The 22,188-nt window shown below is 41.9% G+C and overlaps 1 protein-coding gene across 1 annotated transcript in view; it reads right to left on the bottom strand.

Annotated features, from left to right (window-relative positions):
• The window catches only part of RBBP7 (RB binding protein 7, chromatin remodeling factor), a 40,053-nt gene that overhangs the window by 15,664 nt on the left and 2,201 nt on the right, over positions 1-22,188 (bottom strand). Inside the window, exons 2-5 of the mRNA XM_030202301.1 lie at positions 12,475-12,619; positions 11,634-11,779; positions 7,756-7,929; positions 6,387-6,502 (exon numbers count right to left, since the gene is read on the bottom strand). Coding sequence (XP_030058161.1) covers positions 6,387-6,502; positions 7,756-7,929; positions 11,634-11,779; positions 12,475-12,619 — 581 coding nt within the window. The remainder of the gene's footprint in view (positions 1-6,386; positions 6,503-7,755; positions 7,930-11,633; positions 11,780-12,474; positions 12,620-22,188) is intronic.

Here is a 22,188-nt window from a genome sequence, read left to right as displayed (position 1 = left end):
CTTGCAGTCTTTTTGTTGTAGGCGAAGATGAAGGTTAGCTCCACCTTAACCAGTGCTCCTTGGCATAGGAGCCCTTTTGACTCGATCATTCCAGGACCTGCAAGGGGTAATGATATAGGACTGGTCTGGTGGGACTAAAGGAATGAAAATTATTTGTTGCATTTGTGACCCACATTTTCCCACCTATTTGCAGGCTCAATGTGGCTTACATTATGCCGTAATGGCGATCGCCATTTCCGGATTGAGAAATACAGAGAGGTATTGCATTAAAGTTCATACGTGACAAAGTAAATTAAGCAGTCAGGTATTAAAGGTTCATTTCCGGAATGAGAAATCAAGTGGTATTGCGTTAAAGTTCAGTTATTGACAGAGTAGGTAAAGCAGTCAAGTACTTGAGAGTTCAGTTTTGTCTATTTCTGGTATAGGTTTCGTTGTCTGGTATTTGGGATGGATCCTTGTGTTATGCCGTTTTTGAACAGGTTGGTTTTTAGTGATTTTCGGAAGTTTGTTAGGTCATGCATTGTTTTTATGACATTTGGTAGTGCATTCCATAATTGCGTGCTTATGTAAGAGAAGCTGGATGCATCAGAGTTGATTTATATTTCAGTCCTTTGCAGCTAGGGTAGTGGAGGTTCAGGAATGTTCACGTTTAGCACATAAAACCTAATTTCTCCTTCCTTATTTCCTCACCAGACCATTACAGAACCTGTGGGAAGTAGTAAAGCAGTACTTCTCAAACCAGGTCCTGGAGGCACACCAGACAGTCAGGTTTTCAGGATGAATATTCATTGTGGATATCCTGAAAACCTGACTGGCTGGGGTGCCTCCAGAACCAGGTTTGGGAAACACTGTTGTATTCTAATAGCTCACACTGAAAACATAGCTGCAGATTGCCCCACACACATCTAATGCAGAACGGTTTTCAGAAAATAGTGATCATAAGAATAGCCATTCTGAGTCAGACCAATGGTCCATCTAGCCCAGTATCCTGCTTCCAACAGTGGCCAATCCAAGTCACAAGTACCTGACAGAATCCCAAATAGTAGCAACATTCTGTTCTACCAATCCCAGGACAAGCACTTGTTTCCCTCTTGTCTATCACAGTAGCAATGAATTTTTCTCTTCAGAAACTTGTCCAAACCTTTTAAAACCCAGAAAAGCTTTGGAATTCGTTGCCAGAGGATGTGATAACAGCGCAACTATTCTTTTGAGTGAAAAAAAAATATTTCCTCCTATTTGTTTTTAAAGTATTTCCATCTACATTTCATCGAGTTTCCCCTGGTCTTTGTACTTTTCGAAGAGTGCAAAATCAATCTGCTTTTACCCGTTCTACACTCCAGGAATTTGTAGACCTCAATTAATCATCCCGCCCCCCCCCCCCCCCCCCAATCATCTCTTTTCCAAGCTGAAGAGGCCTAAGACCTAACCTCTTTACCCTTTCCTTACATGGGAGGAGTTCCATCCCCTTTATCATTTTGGTTGCTCTTCTTTGAGCCTTTTCTAATTTTGTATATATTTTTTTGGAGATACGGTAACCACAATTGAATATAATACTCTAAGTCGTACCATGGAGAGATAGAGCCATTATAGTATTTTTGGTCTTATTTTGCATCCCTTTTCTAATAAGGTCTAGCACCCTGTTTGCTTTTTTGGCTGCTGCCAGACTCTGGGAAAATTTCAGCATATCTTTTTCTTGGGTGCTGACTCCTAAGGTGGACCCTAGCATCAGGTTAACTAGGATTTGGTTTATTCTTCCAAATATCACTTTACTTTTGTCCACATTAAATTTTGTCTGCCATTTGGATGCCTAATCTTCCTGTTTCCTAAGGTCTTCATGAAATTTTTCACAGTCTGCATGTGTTTTGACAACTTTGAATAGTTTTGTGTCATCTGTAAAATGTAATCACCTCACTGCTGTTCTGATTTCCAGATCATTTAGTCCTTACCTGATAATTTTCTTACCATTAGTTCAAACAGATCAATCCAGAAACAAGTGGGTTATGTCCCTCTACCAGCAGGTGGAGATAGAGAGAACTTCAGAGGTTTACTATATTTTATTTATTTATTTTTATTTATTTTTTTGTTACATTTGTACCCCGCCCTTTCCCACTCATGGCAGGCTCAATGCGGCAGGCAATGGAGGGTTAAGTGACTTGCCCAGAGTCACAAGGAGCTGCCTGTGCTGGGAATCGAACCCAGTTCCTCAGTTCCCCAGGACCAAAGTCCACCACCCTAACCACTAGGCCACTCCTCCACTGGACATGTGCAGCCATCTTAACCTCATAATGATCAACACCAAAGCAAACGAATACCACCAAAATGTGAGCCCTTTCCTGCCTCTCTATACAGCCCAAGCAGGCTTTACCTCCTTCCTGCAGGAGGAAAATATCCAAAGCTGCAAACTGCAATTGTTGAAATACCTAAAGGACCTGGAACAAAGGGGAAGCAATACTCCGCTAAGAATCATAATGGGCCGGCCTCTTGATTGATCTGCTGGGACTAATGAAAAGAAAATCATCATGTAAGGACTACATTTTGCCTTGTATAGGGTCCCACAGATCAATCCAGAGACGAATGGAATGTACCAAAGCAGTCCCAAAGTGGGGTGGGACCACAGAGACAGGCCAATCTCCAACTTGCAATACTGAAACCAGACTCCCAATACGCAGGCAAAAGAAAAGTGATGCCTCAAGAGAACCTGGCATTCAAATACAGAGCACAACATTCCTGCCAGGATCAGGAACAGCTGTGCCTACCAGAGACATAAGCACGGAGGAAGGCCCATCAATCGAAGGAAGAATACTTCGCTGCCAGGAAAAAAAAATCTGAGCTCTCAGAATGAATGAGAAAGGGCAACACCTGGCGACAAGGCCAGTCCCAAATGCTCTAGATGATCAACTTATGCTGGAAGGTCCAGCAGCTGCCCCAGTCCACAAAAGAGAAAGCTTGACCACTAATGACCAAACAAAATCTTGTGAGCCTCCAGAGCCAAAGACAGAGCCATATTCAATGGGCAAAGGAGAAGAAAGCTGCGCTAGCTTACTACAAAGCAAGGGGCAGCGGCCATATCTGCGGAGCACATCAACCAGCGACGGCCCCCAAGCCTCTACAGCCAACATGGCCGAGTCTGTCCGCCAAGGATGGAGCAAGACCAAACAGTTGGTCACCAAAATCTCTACCAGACACCAGCTGACCTCCCATGGAAGGCCAAGGCCAGAACCACAGCTAGAGATGGGTCGCAGTGCGACCTCTAGCAAGAATACTAGGCTCACTCGCCCGACACAGAGCCAGGCTTGAGAACAAAGGCAGACACTACCGCCAGCTCCTGATCCATCTGCGAAAGAGAGCCCAGAAACCCTGCTCCACCACCAGCGAATAAGCCAGGTTCTAGCGACAGAGACAAAGCATGGCTCGACGGGCAGAAACGGAATAGGGTCCCACTTGCAGAAACAGGAAAGGAATGATAACTAGAGGCGGAGGCAAACCTGACCCCCAGGAAACCTAACAAGGCCCATCCTACTGAACTGGGCCAGGGACCACCTGGGACCCCTGAGAGCAAGGCTCGAACCCCAGAAATGGAGTAAGACTTGTATCTTTTCCTACCTGAGCACACAATTCTGGAATGCGCTGCCATGCAACTTTAAAACGATCTATGAATTAACCAACTTCCGCAAACTACTCAAGACCCATCTCTTCAACAAGGCATACCACAAAGATCAACAAATATGAACTCCTATACATATATCCAGAATTGCCTTACAGTATTTACTCGTCAAACTTCTATCATGTTTTATCGTTATCATGTTACCCAAGATCCTTCTGTTATATTAAATGTATATTTTCTTATATATTTCCACTTTTCATGATGTATTGTAAGCCACATTGAGCCTGCAAAGAGGTGGGAAAATGTGGGATACAAATGCAAATAAATAAATAAATCTCGGGCTTCACCCTCCCCAGCTCTCCCAATTTAGCAATGACCTCACCACTAGCTTATGTCCTGTGTACGTAGAGGGTTACTGATTGGTCCGGGATGGGAGAAAGTGATAAGGTACAGAGCAGTATAAAAGGTACAGTGCACACAAAGAACATTGGAATATCCTTCTGGCAGGTCAGAGTTTATATCCTTGCCCACAGCCTATTCCCCGGGAAATATACTTTTCCCCTTCGTGACTGTAAGTAGGGACTAAATCTTTGCAGCCAAGTATCTTTATTTATTTCTCTCTCCTTTCTCTCAGCTTTGTGACCTTTATATGATAGTTTCTATGAATCATACTCTGTAAAACTGCTGATGCTCAGAGCCAGTGATATTTCCTGTTATTGGTAATAAATATTCTTTTCTTTATTCTTTCTCTCCGAGTTGAATAAAGGGGGGGGGGGGGTTGTGTCTGACGACCTTAAAGCTTTCAAACAGGTAGAAAAAGCGAAGGCCAAAGCCAGAAGGATGCTTGGATGCATAAAGAGAGGCATGACCAGTAGGCAAAAGGAGGTGATAGTGCCGTTGTATAAGTCTTTGGTGAGGCCTCATTTGGAGTACTGCATGCAGTTCTGGAGACTGCACCTACGGAAAGATATAAGCAGGGTGGAGTTGGTCCAGAGGGCGGCTACAAAATTAGTAAGCGATCTTGAATGAGGCTTATGAACCTCAACATGTATACGCTGGAAGAGAGGAGGGAGAGAGGAGACATGATAGAAATATTTAAATATCTCAAGGGCATTTATGTACAGGAAGAGAGCCTTTTTCAAATGAAGGAGAGCTCTGGAATGAGGGGGCAATATGGCAAAGTTAAGAGGGAATAAGGATTACGAATAACCTAAGGAAGTATTATTTCACAGAAAGGGTGGTGGAGGCGTGGAATGGCCTCCCGGTGGAGGTGGTGGAGTTGAGGACTATTCCAGAATTTTAAAAGGCATGGGATAAGCATGTGGGATCGCTTAGGAACAGGAAGAATTAGGGGTTACAGAGGATGGGCAGACTGGATGGGTCATATGGCCTTTATCTGCCATCATGTTTCTATGTTTCGTCTACGAGTTCAGTCTGATTTTTTGCATTTCTGAGAGTAGCATGTACAAACGCAGCAGAAGGGGGGGGCGGGAAGGGAGTGACGTGGCACCACCAGGTACGCCCCCACAATTAGTATCCTCAACCCCAATTCAGGCTAAACGGCACCTGAGGGAGTAGAATAGGAGATCACCGCAGAGCTGCAATGGTATGGCCCTCCACCTGCTAGATAGAGAGAATACCGAGGTTAAAGCTGGCTGCACATGACCACATATAGCAAACCTCGGCGTTCTCTCTATCTCCACTTGCTGGTAGAAGGACATAACCCACAAGTCTCTGGATTGATCTGTGGGATGCAATGGAACTACTGTGGTGGATGGGAATCCAGTAAGTGCTAGAGTGTCCCGAAGGGGTGCTCACTGACAACACCTCATGACTAAAACCAAGAGGATCCTGACTGACATATGTTCAAAGAACCGACTGGTCTTGCAGTCTGTTTTCCCCGATAATGCACCAGCAGTAAACAGGTAGGGAGAGACTTGGAGAGTCCCTCTGTTTGGAGGCTCATCTTATCTTACAGTGGACAAATGCTGTGCCTGACAGCAGTACACAATGCTGTATCCCACAACTTTTGGGTGGAATTTCCCAGTAAGCATTCTCAAGATCAGGAAGAACGTAAGTCCTTCAACTCATGGAAAGCTAGAAGCTTTCTGTCTTAGATGTTATGGTCTCGAGGCAGTGGGGACCCACACACACAAACTCTGTTCACAGGATTGAAGGTATACCAATAATCAATATTCAGATTTAGCAGTAATAAGTTATTTGAAAAAAGGAAGAGCCCTCATATCTACAGGTAAAGTCCTCTATTTTTAAGACTGCAATACTGGCTAAAAGCCTTTCAGGGTGTATAGTCACAGGGCAACTTCCCCAAACAATAATCAAATGTGCAACAAACTCAGTATTGCATAGTCACAATCTATTAAAGAAAACCCACTTGTAGGTGAAAAAAAAAAACTGTAATAGCCACAATTCAATCTTAATTGTCGAGTCAATGAAATTTCAAAACACAGTTGTCCTGGAGAACACAGTTGTCCTGGAGACCTAACTTGCCTCTTTACCAGCAAATATTTACAGAGTTTCCAAACCAGGAAATGAAACGCGGCGTGTCAGGTCTCCGGGCAATCAGACATGGTACCAATTTCAAAATGAACATTTTTGCCACAATGAGTACATCTAACCATCTAAATCCATTTTAGCTTTCTAGGTTAACATTCTAAGAACAGCCTCAAGAGATTCTTCAGTTAGCAAAATCCCTCATGTCCTGCTCTTGAAAGAGCAGAAGGACCACCGTCTCAACGTGCTTTTCAAAATGGAAATGACTTACATGGTCGTCGGATGCACTGAGGAGATGTCCACTCAGATTGGAGTTCCATGATAAGCCATAACCTTCTTTCTGATGACCTCTTAACCTAAGGTCAGGGCTACATTCTCCACTTGGATCTGAGGAGAAAATAAAGGTCAGTCATTCATAATCTTTTAGTATTGTTTTGAATGGTACACCATAGAATAACAAATCCTTACAAACAGACTGTAGTAAAATCTAAGAGGGACTGCAACTTAATTCGACATCTGTGTACATGAACTTGCTTATACACAAAAACAAAAAAGCACCAAGGGCCTTCAAGATAAAGGGGAATTGAAGTCTTTAATCATAGACCCCTGACGCAGGCACTGTGTCGGGTCCATTCAAGCATTGTTTTATCAACGTGTATGATTAAAGACTTCAATTCCCCTTTATCTTGAAGGCCCTTGGTGCTTTTTTGTTTTTGTGTCTTGGCTTTCTGTGCTTTGCTCCCCTCTCTCTGTTATACCATGGACTTGCTTATGACATATTCCAATAGCTTAGTTACTTACCATACCAATGCAGCTTATGATCAAAATCAGGGGAGCTATAAAAAATACTAAAAAGCTATCCAGTGCCAAAATTACCAACTGGTGTACAGGTCAAATTGCCTCCTATACAAACCTACTGAATCATATACGACTGACAAACATCCTGTTCAAACTTCTTCTACTAACCTATAAATGTATTCACTCTGCTGCTCCCCAGTATCTCTCAACACTCGTCCTTCCCTACACCCCTTCCCGTGCACTCCGCTCCATGGATAAATCCTTCTTATCTGTTCCCTTCTCCACTACTGCCAACTCCAGACTTCGCGCCTTCTGTCTCGCTGCACCCTACGCCTGGAATAAACTTCCTGAGCCCCTACGTCTTGCCCCATCCTTGGCCACCTTTAAATCTAGACTGAAAGCCCACCTCTTTAACATTGCTTTTGACTCGTAACCACTCGCCTCCACCTACCCTCCTCTCTTCCTTCCCGTACACATTAATTGATTTGATTTGCTTACTTTATTTTTTGTCTGTTAGATTGTAAGCTCTTTGAGCAGGGACTGTCTTTCTTCTATGTTTGTGCAGCGCTGCGTACGCCTTGTAGCGCTATAGAAATGCTAAATAGTAGTAGTAGTAGTAGACAGTAGTAATTCCAAAACCAGGAGGTCTCAAAGTCTAAGCAGGTACCTCCCTACAGCAAAACCCAAAAAGAGACCATAAAATGAAACATGACAAAAGCATAAAAACTATGCCAGAGTCACGCAATTTTACTAATAGAAGGCGATTTCTCAGTTTACAAGCTACTTACCAAATTTCCAGAAATATCCAGAATGTGACTGGAAATGAAAACAGTATTACTCACCTGGCTTGGATGGATGTTTGGTGTAGTCAAACACCAGCACATCAGAAGAGGGCGTTTTTGTCGCAATGATACAAGGGTTCTGTGGCATGTAGCGAGCGCGGTTTACTTCTCCTTCGTGGTTGATTTTGATTTCAGTTTCAATTTTGCCAGTAACAGAGCCAAAGCCTCCGAACTCTAAGTATTGAGCAACAAAAAGAAGAAACCCTCTAATTTTGTGTTAATGTTCTATCATAACAGCAATGTTACTATCAGGAGTTTCAAGGAGTGTCCAAAATCCTCGGGGGGGGGGGGGGGGGGGGGGGGGGGGAGACACTAGCTTGTACAAGGAAATTGGCACAGACAACTCCCAAATGCCTTACCAAGACCCATTCGAACAGTTAGCGACCATCTACCCTTCCGGAAGTTGCTAAAAACTTACCTCTTCAAGCCTACCCAAATGACCAGACAACCTATGAACCAACTCTACACCACTCCTACCTCTCCTGCCCATTTCACCTATCTCAACCTATTTCCTAACAACCACATCATACCTCTACTATTGCTACAGCTGTGTTCTTCCTGTACTATGTAATTCCATACTATGTAAGCCGCACTGAGCCTGCTACCGAGTGGGAAAGAGCGGGGTATAAATGCAACAAAAAATAAAATATTATACCTGTACTATATTTAGAACAAGGGAGGAAAAGCAAACAGAATCCAAACTGCCAATGTTTTAACTAGTATCAGAGCACAAAATAGCCTTTTATAACCTGCTTTTTGATGGAACGAATTTCATAATTCAGTGAAGAGACTCGATACTAACTAAGTCAGTATGCACTTTCCGCAGGACTCCCCAGAAATCCAACTCATCTTTCTGGCCCACACTAGCCCATCTTTTCCTCTTCAGAAGCGACTGCATACATGTTTTTATGCAAGGAGCCGAAACAAATTCATGCGTAAACAATTGTATTATGCAGCTAAGAAATAAGATTAAAGTATGTCAAAATCTTCAAATCATATCTAGTGTTTTCAGTACAAATATTTTTATTTATTTATTGCATTTGTATCCCACATTTTCCCACCTTTTTGCGGGTTCAGTGTGGCTTACAATATGAGTTGAATATTGGAAATACAATTTATACAGATAGTTAGGGATTATATTAAGCAGGGTTAGACGAAACAATTGAGGTGTCGTTAAGGGAAGTGATAATGGAACATAGGCATTGCAACTTTGGAAGGAAGCAATGGGAGCTAAGGGGCGATAGAAAGACATGAAGTCATATGGTAAACAACTTTCTGAGTGTAGAGGTGTGAGTGATGTGATAATACGGGAATGGGAGTTCCGAGATGAGTGTACGATGCATTAGTGAACTGTAAGTATGGACTTTATGTGTTTTGGGTTTTTTTTCCGTAGACTTGTTCGAAAAGATGGGTCTTCAATAATCTGCGGAAGGATGCTTGCTCGTAGGTTGTTCTTAGGTTGCGCGGTAGTGTATTCCAAAACTGCGTGCTCTTGTGAGAAAAGGTTGACGCGTGTAACTTTTTGTATTTCACGCCTTTGCTACTGGGGAAGTGGAGGTTAAGGAAGGTTCGAGATGATCTTTTGGCATTTCTGGGTGGTAGGTCTATCAACTCTGACATGTAGGCTGGGGCTTCACCGTGAACGATTTTGTGGACTAATGTGCATACTTTAAAAGTGATGCGTTCCTTGAGTGGAAGCCAGTGCAGTTTTTCTCTTAATGGTCTTGCACTTTCATATTTTGGCTTCCCAAAGATAAGTCTGGCTGCCGTATTCTGGGCCGTCTGAAGTTTCCTCAGTGTTTGTTCTTTGCAACCTGCGTATAGTGAGTTGCAATAATCCAAATGGCTGAGCACAAGGGATTGCACTAGGCTGCGAAAGACGGATCTTGGGAAGTATGGTCTTATCCTTTTTAGTTTCCACATGCTGTAAACATCTTTTTGTTGTGTTATTTGCATGAGTTTCAAGCGTTAGGTGGCGGTCGATGGTGATTCCAAGGATTTTTAGCGTTTCTGAGACTTGAAGGTTCAGGTTTGGAGTGTTTATGGTTGTGAATTCTTTGGTATTGTATTGAGAGGTGAGAATTAGGCATTGAGTTTTTTCTGCATTTAATTTCAGTCGAAATGCATCCGCCCATGTGTTCATGATGTGTAGGCTTTGATTAATTTTGTTGAGGATTTCGTTAATGTCCTGTTTGAAGGGGATGTATATTGTCACATCATCAGCGTAGATGTATGGGTTGAGGTTCTGGTTTGATAGGAGTTTTGCCAAAGGGATCATCATTAAGTTGAAAATGGTTGGTGAGAGAGGTGATCCTTGTGGTACTCCACATTCAGGTATCCATGCCTTAGATGTGGTCGAATTCGATGTGACTTGATATGAACGTTGGGTTAGGAACCCTTCGAACCAATTCAGGACATTACCTCCAATGCCAAAGTATTCGAGTATGTGTAATAGGATTCCGTGGTCAACCATGTCAAAGGCACTTGACATATCAAATTGAAGGAGGAGTATATTGTTGCCAGTAGCAATTGTCTGTTTGAATTTGGTCATAAGGGTGATTAATACTGTTTCTGTGCTATGATTCGATCTGAATCCTGATTGGGCGTCATGTAGTATTGAGTGTTTGTTTAGATAGTTTGTGAGTTGTTTAGTTACCATTCCTTCTGTTACTTTGGTTATTAAAGGTATGGATGCTACTGGCCTGTAGTTGGTTATTTCACTTGTGCTTTTCTTTGTGTCTTTGGGGATTGGGGTGAGTAAGATTTTTCCTTTTTCTTTTGGGAAAAGTCCATTTTGTAGCATGAAGTTTACGTGGCTCGTAAGGTCTGTTATAAATTGTTGAGGAGCGGATTTCATGAGGTTGTTTGGGCACGTGTCAAGTTTGCAGTGGGATTTTGCATATCTTTTGAGAGTTTCAGAGATGAGGTTTTCAGATAGTATTTCGAATTCGGTCCAAGTTCTGTCTGCAGGGTATATTCCTTCTTCTGGGTCTAGACAGTCTAAAATTGTGGCGTACTCCATAGGGCTGGCAGGTATTTTGAGTCGTAGTTGTATGATTTTCTCCTTGAAGTATTTCGCAAGGTGGTCCGCATCTGGTACATCTTTGCTGTTGTTTGTAACTGGTGTGGTGTCGAACAGTTTGTTCACAAGGTTGAAGAGTTTATGTGTGTCTTTGTAGTTTGGTCCTATTATTGTTTTGTAATGTAGTCTTTTGGTCTGTTTTATGGTGTATTTGTATGTTCTCCGAAGTAGTTTCCATGCGTTCAGTGTTTCTTCGTTTTTTTTTTTGTTCCATTCTCGTTCTAGTTTTCTGACTTGTGTTTTAAGGTTTTTCAGCTCTTCGGTGAACCATGGATTTGTTTTCTTTCTGCGTGATGTTCTGGTTTGGATTGGGGCGATTTTGTCTAATGTTGTTGTACATAGATCGTCCCATTCTTGGAGGAATTGGATGGTGTCAGCGTTTGTTGGCCATTCGTTCTGGTAGATCTTTTGCCAGAATATTGTGGGGTCTATTTTTCCTCTTGTTGTGTATGTTGTTCGCTCATTTTTATTGATTGTGTTAGTGTGTGTTTTTCGCCAGCAGAGAGAGACATTTGCTTTATGGTGGTCTGACCATAGTGTAGGTGTCCATCTTGTGTCAGTGAGTATGATGGTTGAATCCGGTTCGAATTTGTTTGTTATGATATCAAGTGTGTGTCCTTTTTCGTGTGTTGGTTGTGTGTTGGGTGCTTGCAGGTCCCAGAGTTTTAGGAATTCTTTGCATTCTCTTGTGCTTGTTGAAGTGTTAATATCAAAAGAAAACCCAGCATTAGGGTGCAGATAAACTATCAGTCAACTTAAGACTCGTTCAAATGCTGCAGGAATTTAAAGCACTCACCTCCTTTCTCACTATCGTAGTGAGAAGCATCAAACTGAGCATCATCATTAGGAATTTGGACACGTGCAACCACCAAATGATTCTGCTCATCAGAGGTGTGAGTCCCCAGCACAAGCCAGTGAAGGGCATAGTCCTTTCCTTCAGGCCTGCAAGTCAAACACAAAGTCAGATCCCAAACCCTGAGTAAATTACAAGTGTTCTAATGCACTCAACACTCAGGTCAGACCTATGCGATCAGTTCTGTAGTGATGTGGAAGTAAAAAAAAAAAAAAAAAAAAAAGAGTATGCCACAAATGTAATGGGTTCAATCATCAGAAAAGACATGTCTAATGGTCAGAGCATCAGCCAATAGATGTCAGATTAATCTCTTTTCTCCTTTCCATGGATCATATGACCTGAAGCTCTAGATCCATGTGTTCAACTTTACTGAATTGCACTGTTCCTTCTCCCTCTAGAAGCCAATAAATCCCAACAGATAAAAAGTTACATGCCAATTCCTTCTAAAGCAATGTATTCAGTAATTCTGTCAGCTATGTAGGGTATCAGTTCTGTTGCTGCTGTATTAATACTGTTACATCTTTGTAACAAGGCAAAAGTGGTGAATAATGAGAAAGGATTATATTTAGGTTCTATAGCAGACTCAGCTCATGCATTAAGATCTGAAACAGTAGTGCTATACAACTTACAAGCTGAAGTCTGGTGTCATATACACATATGTCAGAGAAAAAAAAATCCTTAACTCTAAACATCTCAAATGTTTTAACAAAACTGGGGTTTAGTTTCAGATTTTTCTGTTTCATTAACTGAAATGAAATAGCAAATACTTTACACATCTCCTTACCTAGTAACATCAGGAAGCCACTGTACAGTAAGACTGGGCCATTCAAGAGCATGTGTCATAACCAGATCATAAAGGAAAGGAGTGTTCTTTTTCCAAATCTTATATTCCTCATTGATGACACGCTCCTCAACAGTATCTTCAAACACTGAAAAAAAAAAATACACTCATTTAAATATGTTTTTACAATTTATGTACGTTCCCCAAAAAAGCTACACATTCTTTCACTTACTTAAGTTTACTTAAACTGGTCATATTTTTGAAGTATCAAAGAAAAACTACCGTAATAGTTTAAGGTGATTGGTGGCAGGGCTGGTCTTAGCCAGAGGCATAGCCAGACACCCAATTTTGGGTGGGCCTGGGCCCAAGATGGGTGGGCAGAAGAACCTCGCCCCGTCCCACAGGAGATTTGGTCTCTCCTACTCTTGCCTGCCATGTGGCCTATCAAACATCCCCCTCACCCGCATACCTTTTAAATAGCAGATTTTCACCAGCAGTGAGCAGCAACTAATACACACTGCTCATGTTGGCCCCACCTAGGCAGAAATATATCAGAGGGAAGGCCGTGGGGCCGGTGCGAGCATTATGTATGTCACTGCTCACTACAGGCAAAGATCTGCTACTTACAAGGTATGCAAGAGGGACACTTGTTGGGAGTTTTCGGCTGGTGGGGCTTGGGGATCCCTGCCAGCCACATCATAGGTATGCTGTTACTGGGTGGGCCTGAACCCAAAGTGGGTGGGCCTGGGCCCACCCAAGCCCACCCTTGGCTACGCCACTGGTCTTAGCAACTGCGGGGCCCTGTGCAGACCAGTTTGGTGCCCCCCCACCCCCTTGCCTGGCTCGACCCCACCTATCCCTGCCCCCTTTTGACAAGATGTTTATTTTTTTTTTTTATGTACACTGCTCCAAAGAAGAAAACCATTTTGCAAGAACAGGGGCTATTTCTAAATGTGCATATGATATCCCCAGATACTAATCGGGTCTTTTAGCAAATATATCAGATTAGCCAAGAATCTATTCCAAAAATCCCCAAGAGGCAAGAAAATAAATTATAGCTTTTCCACAAGTTCTCTAGCATTTCATTTGGTACAAGAACACGTACAGCAGCAATAAATAAAATTAATTTGTTTTAAATAATGAGCAAAAACATTCAGAAAGATACTAAACAGAAATGGCTCCAGGACCAATCCCTGAGGCATTCCCCACTACTGTACTTGCTTTCATTTCCTCTGAATTAATTCCACCTACACTACCCTCTGTTATCCATTACTGTATCCAGTTCACAACCTTATAACATAACCCAGGTGGCCATTCAGTTATGGTGGCCAGTCATCATGGTGGCCATGGAAATAATCAAAGATTTTGCTAAAATGTTGATTTTAAAAACAAAATTGAAATGTAAATAAAAACAAATATAAATAATCTTATTCTTCCCTTACCACAATAAAAATGGATCCGGACCCAGGTAACAATTCTTTGGCATCAAACCTGCATTAACCGCCACCAAAGCCCAAAGGCAGTGGTCAGAAAGGCGCAGCTGGTTGAGGCTGCAAGTCCTGAGAGGAAGTGGCCTGCCACCTGAGAACAGCTAGGCTGAGGCTGCAACTGGATGATCACAGCAGAGTATGAGGAGGGAAGTGGCTTGACTTGCCCGATCACCCCGATGAGCGTTAACTGGACTGCTATCCGATTGGTTCTGTCTTTGGCAGTGGATCACATCTATCTGCACATCTTGACTGGGAGTGATAATAACGATGAGGACTGCTGGTTGCCACGTGTCAACTCCAGCAAGGTAAAGCCAAGGCTGGGGAATATTACGGGCGGGGGGTCCAAGGAGGAGGTTCCGACTCCCAAGGCAATACCACCAATGCCAGGACTGCGGGGCCCCTGTGCGACAGCCCCTGTCGATCCTGCCTAAGGCCGGCCCTGATTGGTGGAGAGGAAGGAGCTAAACAAGTTCTCCATCACAGGCAACTTATTGCGTCATTCACTTTCCTATTACAATTTGACCATTTATAAATGACTTCATTTTTGTTATTTTACATAGGAGGATCAATTAACTAGATACAACATTTAGTTTAGAAAAGTGATTTCAAATGTACGGGTGTACAGTATAGATCAAGTAAAAATTGCTTCCAGGATGCAGCATGGATAATCCCACCAGGCTTACAAAGACCTAATTCAGAAGGCAACATTAACATGGGGGTTTGAAGCATTTGTAGCAAATGGTGGTTTTTCTGCCAGGTCACCGACTGGGATCTTTTGAAACTAGTTCAATTGCAATGGGGGAAAGGAAACAAAAAAAGACAAAACCAGGGAGAACATGACAGTCACCAGATCTCACAAAAGCACTCACTGACCACACTGATGAAATGTAATTCAAACTGGCACAGTAAACCCCTCTAAGAACTAATTAGCACAGCAAGCTCTCAGTAAAGCAGGCTGTTTCAAATGAACCGAGGGGCCTAGGATGGCCTCATCCTCCTGCCACCACAAACTCTGCTGCTACAGAGGGGTGGAGGATGCTACCCCTGCCACTGCCTCCACAGAATTCCAGAAAAAGTACACAGGAAAGGGGCACAGATAGCTCCCAAATACATACTACAGGAAACTGTGAATTATGTAGGAATCTCAATTTGTAAAGTTTTTTTAACATACATTCTTTTTATTTTGAATTCAAATTAATACAAAGAAAAAAAAAAAAAAAAAAAAAGACCACATCAATGGGGAACAGAAGCAAAAAAATGATTCAAAGAAAAATCAAGATACAAAATCCACATCCTAGCCTGCTACTAAAACCTAGATCCATTTACTAATTATCCCCACCACCATTTACAACTTCTTCTTTTTATAATACCACTAATCACATCCAATACTAGCATATTCATAGATAAATTAACTGGATTTGAAAGGGGTTCTCAGCTTCTTTGAACAAAGATTTGTACAAGAAGAGGGAAGGTACTTTGGATTTAACTCGTGCCTTTTCAGTAGTAGCTCAAGGCAAATTGCATTCAGGTACAACAGATATTTTCCTGGCCTACAAACAGTGTACAATCTAACCCCCCCCCCCCCCCCACTTACTAAGCCACACTAGTGGCTGACAACGCAGCCCATCCACTTTGAATGGGCTGTATCAGCATTGCCATGCAGGTTAAACGGGGGGGGGGGGGGGGGGGGGGGTAGTTTGTACCTGAGGGGCAAAGTAGCTTCCCTAGTTCTCTGCCTACTGCTCTAATCAATAAGTTATTTGTCCACAAAAGATACAGCTTTACTGAACTGGTTTAACAAAATGTTTATGATTTTAAGAGAGCAAGAATCAATTTTCACAACTCTTAATGCATCCTATCTTTCAATCAGATTCAAGCCTGTCTACTCCAAAAAAAAAAAACAAAAGTTACCACCACCAGCTACTTCTGAGATCTTGCCAGATACTTGTGACCTGGATTGGCCATTGTTGGAAACAGGATAATACTGGGTAACGCTGACCTTTGGTCTGAACTGGTATGGCAACTCTTCTGTAACAATCGCTACCTATATACAGTGGCTTTCAGTTCCAGCTTCTACCTTTCAAATACAAAAAGTTAGACAGCCAAGCCAAACAGTACTACAATACATGCTCTGACTTCAAAGTCCTAACAGCATCGTTAAAACAAGGCTACAGTCCCAAAAATCCAACGTACCTTAACATTACCATAATGCACCGTTAATTTAGCCGACTAATACTGAGATGCAATGCATGCAGAACACATTATTACGTAAAGCAAAGTATGCTGCTTGCATTGACCACCACATGCTGTGTTATTACTAGAAAAATAACACCAACTGAAATCTTTCTTAGAGAATGAATCACTAGAAACAAATACTCCCTACTCTGCCAAACACTACCTAATCTGAAGCAAACATTAGTTAAACAAAACAAAAAAAAAGGCAAGCTTCTAACAAATTCAGAAAGAAAAATTATAGCAAAAATCTGCCAGCATACATCACAAGACCATACTCTGGGCTATCCTTTAATGAAGAGTTTTGAAAAAACTTATACCTGCTTATCAAAAAATTGTAATACATATCTAAGTTAGGGGTCCTTTTACAAAGCTGCATTAAAAAATAGCCTCAGTGTACCCTTCCACAGGTCTTTCCCGTGAGCTAAGGCCAATTTTACCATGGCCCTAAAATGTCACAAGTTTTTAAAATTTTTGTATTAATGGTTATATGCTAATATTGCCATTTTTTTTTTATTACCTTGTAAGCACTTACCGCTACCTAGTTTATAGGCAGTAAGGACTCACATGGTAATGCAGATGTGCTAACCAGTTAGCACAGGAATGCCCACATACTGCATCCCAAAATACTCCAATTTTAGCCGTGTTAAGCATGTTGTTTTTTTTTTTTTTGTTACATTTGTACCCCGCGCTTTCCCACTCATGTCAGGCTCAATGCGGCTTACATGGGGCAATGGAGGGTTAAGTGACTTGCCCAGAGTCACAAGGAGCTGCCTGTGCCTGAAGTGGGAATCAAACTCAGTTCCTCATGGCCGCGTAGGCTTCTGCTTCTGTGAGTCTGACGTCCTGCACGTACGTGCAGGACGTCAGACTCACAGAAACAGAAGCCTGCGCAGCCTTCTACATGGAATGTTGCTATTCCACTAGAATCTCCAATAGTAGCAACATTCCATGTAGAATCCCCAATAGTAGCAACATTCCATGTAGAATCTCCAATAGTATCTATTTTATTTTTGTTACATTTGTACCCTGCGCTTTCCCACTCATGGCAGGCTCAATGCGGCTTACATGGGGCAATGGAGGGTTAAGTGACTTGCCCAGAGTCACAAGGAGCTGCCTGTGCCTGAAGTGGGAATCGAACTCAGTTCCCCAGGATCAAAGTCCACCACCCTAACCACTAGGCCACTCCTCCACTCCTAAGTGTGGAGGAGTGGTCTAGTGGTTAGGGTTAGGTTAGGTTTAGCGACTAGCCCAAGGTTACTAAAAGGACTCCAAAGTAATTTAAAAAAACTGGTTTGATAAAACCGCTCCCGTTAGGACCACAGTGTCATTAGTGGATAGGCACTAACAACATGAAAAGAATTTGTATAATACAGTTGCAAAGCTGATAAGTCCTGACCACCACAAACTCAAAATGATCTCCAGCACTTTATTTTATACACTGTGCAATTGCTCAAAATTCTTCACATCTATCAAGTACTGCTTTTTAGGGATGGGCAGCCAGAACTTTGTTGTTCTCATTTTGAAATAAATATTAATTGTGTGCATATATCACACGTAGGAAAGAATGAACACTTTTCCGATAACGCGTACTATAATCAGCAAATGACATTTGCTTCCAGTGACGACCCATTCCTACTGCTTTTCAATATGGTTTTGCTTGATTGGTTTTGTCTCAATTTTACAGGACCTTGGACAGTGGGACATTTCCTCAGCACTTTCCTGTCCCAAGGTCTGAAGCTAGAATAGTAAGATTCATTTCCTCCTGGAAAGGGAGTGTAAAAAATAATGGCGTCTAGTTTAAGGATTGATTTCCTTCTTTTCCCTCTGCAAGCTGTATTCACTAGCCAGGAAGCTCAGAAACCATAGCACTTTTCCATTCAAGTTTCTCCTTTCTGCTTTCCTCTACAATTTTTCTTTCCTGTCAGCTCCCCCCCCCCCCCCCGCCCACCCCAACTACAACTCCCTTGTCTCCTCCTAATGGGGATAAGCTTATTTTGCTATTTTTCTCCTGCCAAATTCTTAGAGAAAGGAAGCCTCAAGGGCAGATGCTACTGGAGAGCATTAAAGACCAGCTTAAGAGAGCTATTTATTTTGACTTAAGTTTTAGGATAGTTTAGTCACTGAAAACTTTAATGGATTTTTTTAATGTCCAAGAATTTTATTGGTTATAGAAAAGATAAACAATTTATCAAGCAATATCAACTGTAACACAGAATTCAAAATAAAACAAAAAAAAACCCCTGCAAATCAAAATAATAAATCTTAAACAAGTGACCTAAAATTAAAAGATTTCAGATAATTATCTAGGAGACCAAATTTTAGCAGTAGAACACCTCACCCATTTTATCTGCAACAGAGGTTTCAAATTTATGAATCTGTAAAATTGAATGCCACCAAAAAGTAGAATAGTGAATAGAATTATCTTTCCAATGCATAAGAACCAGTTTCAGCGCAGCCAACAACTAAAATGTGCAGTAATTTTTGTTGGAAAACATCCAATTGATCTTGGAATAGCACAGAACCTAACATAAATTAAACATAAACATAAACCTAACTGAAATTAAATGCAGAAAAAACTCAATGCCTGATTCTCACCTCTCAATACAACAGAAAAGAATTCACAACCATAAACACTCCAAACCTGAACCTTCAAGTCTCAGAAACGCTAAAAATCCTTGGAATCACCATCGACCGCCACCTAACGCTTGAAACTCATGCAAACAACACAACAAAAAAGATGTTTTACAGCATGTGGAAACTAAAAAGGATAAGACCATACTTCCCAAGATCTGTCTTCCGCAGCCTAGTGCAATCCCTTGTGCTCAGCCATTTGGATTATTGCAACTCACTATACGCAGGTTGCAAAGAACAAACACTGAGGAAACTTCAAACAGCCCAGAATACGGCAGCCAGACTTATCTTTGGAAAGCCAAAATATGAAAGTGCAAAACCATTAAGAGAAAAACTGCACTGGCATCCACTCAAGGAACGCGTCACTTTTAAAGTATGCACATTAGTCCACAAAATCGTTCACGGTGAAGCCCCAGCCTACATGTCAGAGTTGATAGACTTACCACCCAGAAATGCCAAAAGATCATCTCGAACCTTCCTTAACCTCCACTTCCCCAATAGCAAAGGCGTGAAATACAAAAAGTTACACGCGTCAACCTTTTCTCACAAGAGCAAGCAGTTTTGGAATACACTACCGCGCAACCTAAGAACAACCTACGAGCAAGCATCCTTCCGCAGATTATTGAAGACCCATCTTTTCGAACAAGTCTACGGAAAAAAACAAAACACATAAAGTCCATACTTACTGTTCACTAATGCATCGTACATTCATCTCGGAACTCCCATTCCCGTATTATCACATCAATCATACCTTTACACAAGGAAAGTTATATACCATAGGACTTCATGTCTTTTTATTGCCCCTTAGCTCCCATTGCTTCCTTCCAAAGTTGCAATGCCTATGTTCCATTATCACATCCCTTAACGACACCTCAATTGTTTCGTCTCACCCTGCTTAATATAATCCCTAACTATCTGTAATAAATTGTATTTCCAACATTCAACTCATATTGTAAGCCACACTGAACCTGCAAAAAGGTGGGAAAATGTGGGATACAAATGCAATAAATAAATAAATAAATAATAATTGGAGTAAGTGGAACCTATACAGGAAGAATATTTGAGAGAAAAGACCACACCTGACACCAAAAGTCATAAGCTATTCTACAATCAATGTTCGGTTTGGTTAGCAATGGAGCAACTGATGTGGGGCTCTTCTTTAAGACCCCATCTTTTGCCGTTATTTATTCCAGAACATTTGAAAAATAATAATATAATTCTTTCCTCTTTCTCTTGTTTGCATGAACTTATTATATGGAATTTTCAAGCTCTAGTTCCCTTCATTCCACCTTATGGGGCAACCCTTTAATCAAAGTTAATAAGCCTCTCAATAAACCAATGTTTTAACTGTAATAACTGACACCAGATGTATCACAGAGCTTTACTTACATCTATACCATTTCCTTCAATATTTAACAAATGAGTTTTGGGCATTGTTCATATTGCATACGTTTAATAATTTGGAAGAGCCTAGTGGTTTGAGCAGCAGGCTGAGACCCAGGTGAGCCAAGGTAAAAAAAAAAAAATCCTACTTTTCCCACTGATGCTCCTTGTAACCCTGGTCAAAAATCATATAACTTCCAATGTCACAGATGAAAACAGATTAGGCCCTCTGGGGCAGGGAATTACTCACTGTATCAAAGCTTGGATTTAAAAAAGTATGTAATGAAACCCAAGTCCAACCTTGCCGTTCACAATCCTACCTTGGACAGTCTTTACTAAGGCACCCTGTTCTACTACTACTACTATTTAACATTTCTAGAGCGCTACAAAGTGTACGCAGCGCTGTACAAACACAGAAGAAAGACAGTCCCTGCTCAAAGAGCTTACAATCTAATAGACAAAAAGTAAAGCATTTAAATTTAAAATATTTAAGCAGTCAAGCACAAGAGAACAGTCACAGAAGGACAGAAGATGTTGAAGGGTGGTCAGTGTGATTAGGTGTAACTCTGGTTGGAGTAGTGGGAGAAGGTGATAGAAGAATAGAAATGGGTGAGGTAAAAGTAATGAGTGGGTTGATAGGGAGGTTATATAAGACATGTCACTCTAGGGGTGGGTGGGTAGAGGGGTAGGGTGGGTGGAAGCAGGAGAAGGTATTCTCTGCAGCCTATCTGTGAGATGGAAAATGCTCTCTGAAGCTGCTGCTATAAGTTGTTAGTTTTCTCCCCCTGAAAGAGATCCAAGCCACACCCACGAAGTTCAAACTGTCAGTGGGGAGGGTGAGGGGAGGAAATGGCAGTGCTTGATGAAAAAGAGAGCTCAGTTTGATAGGAGATATACTATAGGATGTCATTCTGAGGCCAGGCTAAGTCTAAAGCAGGAGAAGGTATTCTCTGCAGCCTATCTGTGAGATGGAAAATGCTCTCTGAAGCTGCTGCTATAAGTTGTTAGTTTTCTCTCCCTGAAAGAGATCCAAGCCACACCCACGAAGTTCAAACTGTCAGTGGGGAGGGTGAGGGGAGGAAATGGCAGTGCTTGATGAAAAAGAGAGCTCAGTTTGATAGGAGATATACTATAGGATGTCATTCTGAGGCCAGGCTAAGTCTAAAGCAGGAGAAGGTATTCTCTGCAGCCTATCTGTGAGATGGAAAATGCTCTCCCTAAATCGTTCCAGAACCCAAGCCTTCCTCTTCCCCCCCTTGTAGGCGACTGCTTGGCTCTTACTGTTTTAGCTACTTCTGTGAAGATGGCACTAGCTCAGCGCTTCACTTTCTAAGACTAGATACGGTGAATGTGGCATGCTGGCTCAGCACCATATCTTTTTAACAGTGTTAGGCAAGCCATTTGAAAATAAATACCCCTCCTTATGCCTGCAGAGAGAGATGAGTGATTAAGTGGGCTTTCAGAAGTTCTAGGCAACTTGGGTGAGAAAAGAGGTAGATGGCATAGAAAAGGGGCTGAAGTAAGCTTGATGTTCTGTCATGACAGTGGGAAGTCAGCATGTGGATGGTGGCCTTCTTGTGTTCAGCAATCCCTACTCTTCTTCCTTCTGCACAAGAGACTGGCAGACCAAGGCTGTTGTGCAAGATTGGCATAAATGCCTTTTCTTTTCTGCTGTTCATTGTATCTCACAGCCCCTCAATAGTTTTCTCTGAACTAAATGACCATGAGTCCCTTGCAATGTGATAAGGGCATAGAAACTCATTATCTCCCTTAGTAAACAGCATATGCTCGATTTGTTTGGGAGCCACAAAACTGCTGAAGTCCTTGAACCAGAAATTTTCAGTTATAATCTTAATCCATGCCTTCCACAACGCATAAGAACATAACTGTTGCCATACTGGGACAGACCAAAGGTCCATCAAGCCCAGCATCCTGTTTCCAACAGTGACCAATCCAGGTTACAAGTATCTGGCAAGAT

Source organism: Microcaecilia unicolor, chromosome 4, assembly GCF_901765095.1.
Source record: "Microcaecilia unicolor chromosome 4, aMicUni1.1, whole genome shotgun sequence".
Taxonomy (NCBI): Eukaryota; Metazoa; Chordata; class Amphibia; order Gymnophiona; family Siphonopidae; genus Microcaecilia; species Microcaecilia unicolor.
Note: the sequence above shows the minus strand (reverse complement) of the source record. Positions and strands in the feature narration are given on the sequence as shown.